General features: G+C 46.3%; 2 protein-coding genes across 3 annotated transcripts; both read left to right on the top strand.

Moving 5' to 3' along the window:
• Nucleotides 1-1409: 1409 nt before the first annotated feature.
• On the top strand, nt 1410-5979 carry naa40 (N-alpha-acetyltransferase 40, NatD catalytic subunit). 2 transcript variants are annotated; one of them, XM_028975146.1, is made up of 8 exons: nt 1410-1894; nt 3439-3534; nt 3683-3735; nt 3830-3925; nt 4211-4369; nt 4442-4525; nt 4651-4728; nt 4826-5979. In XM_028975146.1, the coding sequence occupies exons 1-8, from the start codon at nt 1889-1891 to the stop codon at nt 4968-4970; spliced, it is 717 nt and encodes a 238-aa protein (XP_028830979.1). In that variant the 5' UTR covers nt 1410-1888; the 3' UTR covers nt 4971-5979. The 2 variants fall into 2 exon arrangements, with proteins under 2 accessions (XP_028830979.1, XP_028830987.1); XM_028975154.1 differs by lacking the exon at nt 1410-1894 and adding an exon at nt 2115-2342.
• A 106-nt stretch (nt 5980-6085) lies between these two features.
• b3gat3 (beta-1,3-glucuronyltransferase 3 (glucuronosyltransferase I)) lies at nt 6086-10174 on the top strand. The gene is made up of 6 exons (XM_028975132.1): nt 6086-6213; nt 6354-6461; nt 6856-7027; nt 7564-7900; nt 8591-8881; nt 9310-10174. Exons 2-6 carry the CDS (start codon nt 6374-6376, stop codon nt 9406-9408), a joined length of 987 nt encoding a protein of 328 aa, XP_028830965.1. The 5' UTR covers nt 6086-6213; nt 6354-6373; the 3' UTR covers nt 9409-10174.
• The last annotated feature ends 681 nt before the right edge of the window (nt 10175-10855 follow it).

The raw sequence follows: 10855 nt of genomic DNA, 5'->3' as shown, positions 1-10855 counted from the left end.
TATTTACCTGTACCTGACTTGATATCATCACAGTAAACCAACACCAGCGACTTATAGTTGGATTGGATTAGTATTATTTTTTAAATAACCGAGAGATTTGTAGCTGCCACGATGAAGTGGTTAGATTTTTAGAACCTCGCCACCCCTTGAGCCATGAGCGACTCGTTCCGATTGGCTCAAGGAACTCAACTCAAGGAATCGGTTCGTCACAACGAACGAGTCATCGTTGTTATGTCCTTTTAAAACGGGAGTAGAATATCATTTTTTATTGAAAAGGTTAATAACATCAGTGCTCTTCTTTAGGGTGTCGGTAGACATATTTAATTTAAGACAGTTACCACTGCCCCCCATAAAATAATATTGAGTACACTTTATTGTATTACATAAAGCCTTTTGGGGTAAGAAAGTGAACAACAGGACATATCACCCAAGCCATGACACTTTTATGCTACTAAACGTATAACACTATATTTATTATTGATATTTTTATTGCATGTGTTTACATTTAGTCTGACTTTATCTTGTATTATAATGTTAAGGTCATCATATATTTTCTGTACATACCACAGGTTTTTCACCTCATCACTTACATGGAAGTACGTTGTAAGTCGCTCTGGATAAGGTAAACGCATTAAATGTAAATGTAGTGGTGACAAGAGATTCACGCGATTTGATCGATTTGGGATCCGATTCACTTGAGCGACGTGAACCACCACGAGGTGGCGATCAGCGGTGGGCGTGGCATTGTGCCATTGTGCATTAAAAACCATTCATAGGCAAATCGGCGGGTTGTTTCTGCGCAGAACACAGCTGCTGTCGTTGTAATTTCGCCTTTTAGCTCATTCATTTTTTTCCCCCGAGACTATAAAGGCGGTGCTCAGCCTGGCCGTTTGGCCTGTGGCATTTCCTGAAGGAATAAATTGCGTGGTACTGAAGTTAATGATTTAAAAGGAATAATGAATTTAATGACTGGTACTGATTCATTAATTTAATGATTGGTACTGAATTATTAATTTTACGACTGGTGCTGGTTCTTGAATTTAATGACTGCTACTGAATTATGAATTTTATGACAGGTACAGTCAATCTGTTCCCAGGGTACCTTTATCATGATTTACATTTACAGCATTTATCAGGCGCGACTTCAGTACAATCAGCAGTTACAGTAGTCAGGGTTAAGTGTCCTGCTCAGCGACACAATGGTAGTAAGTGGGATTTGAACCTGGGTCCGCTGGTTCATAGGCGAGTGTGTTGCCGCCTAGGCTACTACCACCCTTGATGGCGGCGTGTTTGTTAAAAAGTCGGATCCCAACTTGAAAGATGCAGCAGCCATCGTGGCTCTGAGGTGGAGGAAGAGGAAGAGGAGGAGGAGGAGGGTGAGAGAGATGAGGAAGTGTTGGCAGCGCGCTTGACCTCAGTCGTCATGTCGTCATTTCCCCAGTAATGAAAGAGGAGGATATTAGCTGTTAATGCTGCGCGAAGCGGGAGAGGAGAGGAGAGGAGTGGAAGAAAGGAAGGAGGGAGAGCTCGAAAAAGAAAGAAAGGAAGGAAGAAAGAGAAGAGGGAGGGACAGGAGGGAGTTGAGCACCCGGGACGTAATCCTCGTGTCAGACGTTTGGCGCCAATCTGACAAGAAAAAAAAAAAAAAAAAAAAAGTATCCAACAACAACAATTCTGGATTCACGTCATAAACGCAAATGAGTTTTCGCCCCAGGCCGGACCGGGCTGTTGTTGTTTGTTAGCTGTCTGGCTAGCGCACGGTTAGCATTCGGTACCACCAAAGCCCGCTTAGCCCAGCAGCAGCAGCATCTACTGTAGACTAGCCCGGCTCGGCTAATAAACACCGGAGTGGCGCTTCTCTTCCACCGGCTCGTGTTATTGCCGCGAGATGGGGGTGAGTGTGGAAAAAAAAATACATAAATATATATTTTATTATTATTATTTTTGCACATTTTGCGGCCGCGCGCTAAGGGATGCTACACGTAAGGGGTTTTATTAATTAATGTATGATTCATTATCAGGCATATTTTGAGACTATGAATGAATGGATGGATGGATGGCGAGGAAAAGTGAGAGGGGTGTTGATAAATTCTCGGGGCGGAGGTGAGGGGGGGTCTTGAAAAAAAAAAAAAAAAAAAAAACGTGTTAAACATTAGCCACGTGCTAACGCCAGCGCGATTAAATGGCCTCGACGTTTGTTTTATTTTTTTTATTATTATTATTATTGGAGATGATTTGTTGAAGATGCCGAGAGCTCGTCCCCCTTCCCCCGAAGCGCCGCTGGCAGAGTTTACGCGAGGAGCAGCAGCAGCAGCGGCGGCGGCGGCTCTTCCAGCCACTCGGTTAGCATTTCGGCTACATCGTTCACGTCAGATGGCGAAACGTCAGCTAGTATGGACTCTCCTTGCAACCGAATATATAAATAAAATTTTTTTATATATATATATATATATATATACACACACACACACATCCCCAGTGCGTTCTTTGTTGCACCAACGTTTGCAACGTTATGTGCATTTTAAGCCAAACAAAGGCATCTGTCCGTGGCTGCCCCGATTATTTGCGCGCAGTCACGTGTTTTATGAAATTAACCCACTCCGCTTTGAAAACCGTATCGTGTAATTTTTCATTAGTGTTTCTATATCTAGCTTTATGCAAGTTGTGTATATGTGTGTATATATATATAAGTTTGCTGCTCATCACTTGCTGCACGTGCTGCAGCGCGGCGCGTCCACGTTTCATGGCGGGTCGACCGCGGGCCCTTTTCACCGCACACTTGCGCTCGTTTGTTCCGGACTTGTTGCTTTGGCGTGTCCTTTGTGCCTTCGCCCCACGCCATTTACAGCATTTATCATTTACAGCATTTATCAGACGCCCTTATCCAGAGCGACTTACAATCAGTAGTTACAGGGACAGTCCCCCCCTGGAGACACTCAGGGTTAAGTGTCTTGCTCAGGGACACGATGGTAGTAAGTGGGGTTTGAACCAGGGTCTTCTGGTTCATAGGCGAGTGTGTTACCCACTAGGCTACTACCATCCTGCCACCCTAATGCCCCCAAGAGTCTCAGCACCAGCGCGCATGTAGTTTCTGCTGCATCGCAAAGTGAACGTGAAGTGATTTGTCGATGTGAAACGCTGCAGCGCAGCACACCGTGACACAACGAAACGTGTCCTCTGCTTTCAACCATCACGCTTGAGTGGGCAGCCATGACAGGCGCCCGGGGAGCAGTGTGTGGGGACGGTGCTTTGCTCAGTGGCACCTTGGCGGCTCGGGATTCGAACCGGCAACCGATTAGGGGTCCGCTTCCTTAACCCCTAGGCCTGGAGGTTGTCTCTCTTTTTGGTGTGATTTGCGTGACGTTTATGGGCTGATGACCAACTGGCCCTCGGCAACCAAAATCGTTGTGTTTTTAATCTATTGCTCTTGCTGTGCAGAGGAAGTCCAACAGAGCCAAGGAGAAGAAGCAGCGGAGGCTGGAGGAGAGGGCGGCCATGGACGCGGTGTGTGCCAAAGTTGATGCAGCCAACAAGGTGCGAGCGCGTCAGCCGACCTTCTGATATTTCGTATTTAAGAATTTTGAAATCGGCCATCCCTCGTGGGCGAGCGAAAGGCGGGTTGGTGACGATGGCGGTGCAGCTACTGAAGTTTTGGTTTGTGTGTTTGTCCCCCATCTTCTAGCTCGAGGACCCGCTGTCTGCCTTCCCTGTATTCAAAAAATATGACCGGAATGGGTGAGGAAGTCCGTTCTAACACTTGAAACCACTTTTGCCCAGTTTTGTATGAATTTCCTCAACATGGTTCTGTAATTTTTTTTTTTTCTCCCAGACTGAACCTGCAGATTGTGTCCAAGCGAGTGTCTGCTCTCGGCTCGGAGATCACAGAGTGGGCGTATGAGCTGACCAGGGCCAACATGCAGACACTGTAAGCAAGCTGTCCACAAATATGTGTTTCTTTTTAGTAAGCCTGCACCAAAAAGGTGTTTAAGTCGTTTATGGAAGTTCACACCCACACTGCAGCATTCGACAAAAGCAGGGTTGTCCCGTGTTCTGGGTCGTTGTCCATTGACACGCAACAGTTACAAACGTATAGTTTTAGATCACACCCGACTTATTTCTTGGTGCTGTTTTATTATTATTTCACAACTTATGTTTTCACCCATTTATAATATATATATATATATATATATCGTCTTCTGTGCCACTACAGCTATGAACAGAGCGAGTGGGGCTGGAAGGAAAGAGAGAAGAGGGAGGAGCTGAAGGATGAGAGGGCGTGGTACCTTGTGGCTCTTGACGCAGACTCCGCCCCCGTCGCCTTCTCCCACTTCCGGTTTGACGTGGAGTGTGGGGATGAGGTCCTGTACTGGTAAGTGTGTGCTTGCGCTGGCCAGTCAGCGCTGGCCGCGAGCTTCCATTGAACCCGCGCTGTTCGTTGCAGTTACGAAGTGCAGCTCGAGGCCAAAGTCAGGAGGAAAGGGCTGGGTAAATTCCTCATCCAGATCCTGCAGCTGATTGCCAACAGGTAGGCGCGCACACACACACACACACACACACACACTTTTCAAATTATTATTAAATCAATACCTAGTTCTAAAGTGCAAAATGTTTTTTTTTTTGTTTTTTTTTTAACGTGTCTTAATTATTCAGCACACAGATGAAGAAAGTGATGCTGACTGTATTCAAACACAACCAGGGAGCGTACCAGTTCTTCAGAGAAGCCTTACAGTGAGTGCCTTCTTGGTCTGACATCGCTCTTGTGCCATAGTCAACCTTTTGTTATCTTATGCGTTTTTTTTTTTTTTAACACACTGTTGCCTCTCAGGTTTGAGATCGACGAGACCTCACCAAGCATGTCTGGCTGCTGTGGTGAAGACTGCACCTATGAGATTCTCAGCCGACGGACAAAATATGGCGAGGCCTCAGGCCCCTCCCATGGAGGCGGCCACTGCGGCGGCTGCTGCCATTAACAGCAGGGCTTCCTGTGTCAAGTGAAACGTGTCCCCTCGATACACCACATTACCCTCCATATCAGGTCCTCTTCGTTCAAGGAACACAAACCTTTGCTGTTCTTTTACTGTTAGCATCATCACTACTCAGCGTAGCGGTAGAGTTTGGTGTTAATGTTCTTTTAAAAGAGAGAGAAAAAAAAAAATCCATTGCATTATAACGATTTAGCCTCAGACAGGTCTCATAAATACTGCGATTGGATTCTCTGTGGCCGACCCTTTTGGTTTCGGTTTCTCAGGTCACAGGTCGGTGGCTTTCTGTATTTCCTGCTTCTGTATATAATGGACTAAAATTCTTCAGAAGGAACACAGTTCTTTCGTGGTACCTTACCTGAAACGCTCCGCCACAGCGAGTCTTAACGTTGCGCCTCTCCACAGTTCTATCAGGGTATATAAATGCTTATTTAACTAGAAGAGGTCACCTCAGTATTATGGTACGTCTGGTAACTTTTCGAGTACCGTTGCATTGTATACTACTAGAGATCCACTGAAACTAGTCTGTCTCAGGTCATTGCAACAAAAACAAATCCAAACCTATACAAGACGTTTTATAAGAGGGATTCTTGGGGATCAGAGTGTTTAATTTTCCTGACATGTTTTTGCAAAGGGTCACAATAAATGTGGGGTCCATGAACGTTTAGTTTAGGGGTATGCTTTTGTTTTGTTTTTTATTTGGAATATGAGCTTTTATTTTGTATTTTTTGGTGTGTGTTCATTGATCTCCGATCATGTTTTACCCCTTAAAGTGTATATAATCCTTTGGCCTTTTTCAACGTTATTTTCATTCACTGACCAGCTTGTACTTTGAAGAGATGGCGTTTAAACCATGGGAAAAAATGTCATGAAATGTCCAAGAGATGAGTATTGCTGTCCTGTGCGTTGTTCATAATTGCAAGGGAAGCCAGTGATTTCTGCCTTGTTAGTATTTTATTTTTTATGTTTCAAATAAAGGAAACTTGTTTGACTTGAACTTGGGCGGCTCGTTTTGTGATTTGCCTCCCCGCTTCCTGGACACCGAGCCCGGAACCAATGTTCCCGTGTCCGGGGTGGCGTCGGAGCGCCATGCGTGGCGCACCGCCACGCCGGAAGGTGCTGGTCGCCGAGGCGCACGGAATAACATTGGACGAATTTTCGCCGCCCGTCCTTTTAAAACCCAGAAAGCCGAGTTTACGCTCGGCGCGATATGAAGAATGTCGTATTACCGGTAAGACACGGGAATTGGCTTTTGTATAAATTACCCATAACTATTTTTATATAGTGTATTTGTATAGTGTACCAGTTGTGGTCATCGTAAATTTGAAGTAATGTGTGACATGCGACGTAACACCGTGTTCTCCTCGCCAGTTAAGCGGGCGGCGGTGAGGATGAGGATGAAGCTGAAGCTGAAGACCGTGTTCCTGCTCTATTTCGTGGTGTCGCTGCTGGGACTCTTTTATGCGCTAATGCAGCTGGGTGAGGCCGGGATTCACTTTATTCATTCATTCACTCTCTCACTTGTTCTTGTGACTAGTGACATGGTGCATTGCAACAGCATTAAAGTGCTTTCATCATCATCGTCACTCAGGGTGATTGGTTAAAATTTTATTTTATTTTTTTTTTTTTTAAACTCACCTCATTCATTCACTTCACAGAAGCTCGTGGCCATGATGCTTTCATCATCATTGTCACTCTCTCACTCCGTTCATTTATTCACTCACATGCTCCACTTACTCACTCTACCCACCCACTCACTTTATTCTGACATGCTTCCTTTGCCTTGTTCTTTAACTAGTTATTTAAAGTATTAGATGAAAAGTCAGTGGAGTGCTGATCATGTGATATTCTGTGATGTTGCTGTCTTTTGCAGGTCAGCACTGTGATTGCACCGACCAGCTTCTGCTGAAGGACAGAACTGTATCGCAGCTGCGGCGGGAGCTGCAGAAGCTGCAGGAAGCCTTCAGAAAGCCTTCAGAGTCGGAGAAGCTCTCCAAGAACCCCTCACTGCCCACCATTTATGTCGTCACACCCACTTATGCCAGGTATGAGTAGTGCCGACTGTTTTATTGAGTTATTGTTAGCAATATTCTGTCAGGTAGTCAATTTACATGGTTCGTCATTTCTTTAAAAAAACAGGAAAAGTCGTGGAATTTGAAAAGAGAATTTTCCAGGCTGTGAAAAGTTTTGGAATACAAACTAAACATATAAAAGTCATTGAAATCTGATTGACACATGAACATACAATGAACTATGTACAAGTAGTTGTCTGTGCTCACGTCATTGGGAAGAATGTCGTCTGGTCGGATTTATGCAGCTTTTTGACACATTTACATTTACGGCATTTACCAGACGCCCTTATCCAGAGCGACTTACAATCAGTAGTTACAGGGACAGTCCCCCCCTGGAGACAATCAGGGTTAAGTGTTCTGCTCAGGGACACAATGGTAGTAAGCGGGATTTGAACCTGGGTCTTCTGGTTCGTAGGCGAGTGCGTTACCCACTAGAATATGGAAGCAACCTGCCATGTTAATTTGGTTCTGGATATGAGAACCGTGTTCCCCTGCTGCCTCTTCCCCAGACTGGTGCAGAAAGCGGAACTCACGCGGCTCTCGCTGACGCTGCTCCACGTGCCCCGGCTCCACTGGATTGTGGTGGAGGACTCGCCGCAGCCCACACCGCTGGTCAGGGACCTCCTGGCTGTGTCGGGCCTGGCCTACACGCACCTGCACGTGCCGACGCCCAAAGACATGAAGCTCCAGGAGAAGGACCCCACCTGGCTGAAGCCGCGCGGGGTGGAGCAGCGGAACGAGGCCATGCGGTGGCTCAGGGAGATGGCGGCGGCTGCCGCGGTCGAGCAGGCGGTGGTGTACTTCGCCGACGACGACAACACTTACAGCCTGAAGGTCTTTGAGGAGGTGCGTAATGCCGTGTAAATGGTTAGTTTAATTTTAATACCAACACATGAGACGCCCTTAACCAGAGCAACTTCCAAACAGTAGTTACAGGGACAGTCCCTTCTGGAGACACTCAGGGTTAAGTGTCTTACTCAGGGACACAACGGTTGTAAGTGGGGTTTGAACCTGGGTCCTCTGGTTACACACTCGCCTACACACTCCTACCACTCAAAATTGAAGTGAGGGAAAGTGATTACTTTTCACAGTGGCACCTTGGCGGTTCGGTACTCGAACCGGCAACCTTCCGATTACGGGGCCGTTTCCATACGGGGCCGTCCCCTATCGTGAAAATTTCACTTTGTAAGATTATTACAACGGTTATATTCAGATTTATGAATATATACGTAATAAGCAGCATACGCTTATGAATTATGGTGGCCTAGTGGTTAAGATCCCCACACGCTGCTCCCCGGGCGCCTGTCATGGCTGCCCACTGCTCACCAAAGGGTGATGGTTAAAAGCAGAGGACATTTCTTTGTGTCACCGTGTGCTGTTTTGCAGTGTTTCACAACGACAACCACTTCACTTCATGAAGACGTTTTAATTAGAGAAGAAACCTCCCACATCAGCCATCCCACACTGTGGCGCTTACTGCTGCACCTCTTATCTTATCTCCTCACTGTCTTAACGTCTCTTGGTTTCTTTCTCCAGATGCGCTTCACCCAGCGCGTGTCCGTGTGGCCGGTGGGCCTGGTCGGGGGAATGCGGTACGAGGGCCCGGTGGTGGAGAACGGAAAGGTGGTCCGATTCCACACGGGCTGGAGGCCCAGCCGGCCCTTCCCCATCGACATGGCCGGCTTTGCGGTGTCCTTGCGCTTGGTGGTGGCCCATCCGGGCGCTCGGTTTGACAGAAGTGCACAGATTGGCTTCCTGGAGAGCAGCCTGTTGCAGGGACTGGTGACGATGAAGGAGCTGGAGCCCAAAGCTGACATGTGCACAAAGGTTCAAGTTCAATTTTTTTGATTGTCATGTACACTGTCATACACGGTATGATATGCAGTGAAATGCTTTTAGCGACTGCTGCAGACCACAGTATTGCAAATATTGCAAGTATACAGTGAACCCATATGCAAATATAGCAAACATAACCAAATATTACACTTTTATGTCTTTAACCTAAAACATAAAATATGTGTAACAGGTAGGTGTATGAAGGTGTATAAGTAGGTGGAGTCAAAGTATAAGGTGACAAAGTATAACAAGGTAAATGTGCAAGGTAAAAAGAGCTAAAAATGTAATTAAAAGTTTGTGCAAGGATTTCTAGGGGAATTGAGTCCAGAAGTGAACGTGCTGTCTTCCCAACAAGGCTGGAAAGACGTCCCCCCGAAGCACTTATAGAATATTGCCATTATTGTATTATTTGTGCACAGATACTGGTGTGGCACACGCGCACCGAGAAGCCCAAGATAAAGAGGGAAGAGATCATGCAGAAACAGGGTATGGGCTCCGACCTCAACGTGGAGGTGTGACGCTCCCTCGCTGGAACCCTCCGCCGGCGGGCCCACCCGGGGAGTCGCCGCCCGCTCCTCGCCCAGACAAACACGCCACGCCCCGGGGGCGTGAAACCGAGAGAGCCGTGAAGACCTCCTGCACAATCTACTGTTTACTGTTACTCTGAAGCGGCCAAGCGGGATTGGACGCGGTTGAAACTGCTGTAAAATGGCCGCGTACATTTGGTCAATGCAAATATTTATGACTGTATATCTAGAACGGGTGTGTGTTTGTGTCTCGTCTCATTAATAAGGAATGTGTATTTTGGATGTAGATTGGTCATTTTTTTGTATGTGCCTCGTTTTTAATTTATAGCCAAATTGTGACGAAGAAGGAGTGGCACGGTGACGTCAGCATGTAATGGTTTTCCCGCCGCAAGGTGGAGCCTGCACCTGACCTTTTTTCGTCCTGTCGTGGTCATTGAGGGCACCCGACGCCCTGAGCGTAGATAAGAGGTGGTGTGAGGAAGTCCAAAGTTCTGTGCCACAACGCAGCGTTGGATTAACAGCATTAACTGATACTGAAAATAAAGGGAGTTTGTGCCAGCCTTGAGAAGGTTTTCCTCCTTTCTGGGAATCTGTTGCGATGGCTGTTGTATTTGTTCTACAATTCAGAACAGACGGTTCCTCGTGGCTTTATAAGGCCGGGTTGACGAAGGTCGGGTTCGTGCGGGAGGATGAGCTCGAGGTGACTGTGCTTCACCGGCCGGCCGCTGGCTGGTGGGGTCGGGTCGCCTGGCAAGGGGGAGGGGACAAAAAAACAGATGTGCGCCCGCTCGAAGCACGTGGCATGACTCACAAAACCACATCCCTACCGTCTGCAGCCACAGCTTCCTCCAAACACACACGTAGCGACACGCAGAGCCGTAAAAATGCTGCCAGCCCAAAGGAAAATGGTTACCGTGCTGCCGGTCCGCTTCTACCATGTTCAGGCATGTACGCAGGAGGCGAAACTCAAAATAAACTGGATGGTGTGGTCATTTCTTAGAGAGCAAATACGGTACACTCGTATTTTTCCCCTCATCATCTTTATTATTGTTATGATCATTTATATATATATATATATATATATATATGTATGAATGTATATGTATATATGTGTGTGTGTATATATATATATGTGTGTGTGTATGTATGTATATATGTGTGTGTGTGTATATATATATATATATATATGAGCAGCTCCTTCAGAAGCAGGCTGACTGCGTCAACCATTTGTGATTCAGGGGTGAAGGTGTGATTCAGAAGGTCCTTCCTTCCAACCAGCTGAGATCATGCACAGAGACTAACAAATACACATCGTATCTAATAAAACAAAATGTATTAATGTATGTGCACTATGTGTATATACCCACTCTGTACATATATACATGTGTATATACATTTTTATATACACACACACACACATCTTTAATACACTCAACCA

This window comes from Denticeps clupeoides, chromosome 1, assembly GCF_900700375.1.
Source record: "Denticeps clupeoides chromosome 1, fDenClu1.1, whole genome shotgun sequence".
Lineage (NCBI taxonomy): Eukaryota > Metazoa > Chordata > Actinopteri > Clupeiformes > Denticipitidae > Denticeps > Denticeps clupeoides.
Note: the sequence above shows the minus strand (reverse complement) of the source record. Positions and strands in the feature narration are given on the sequence as shown.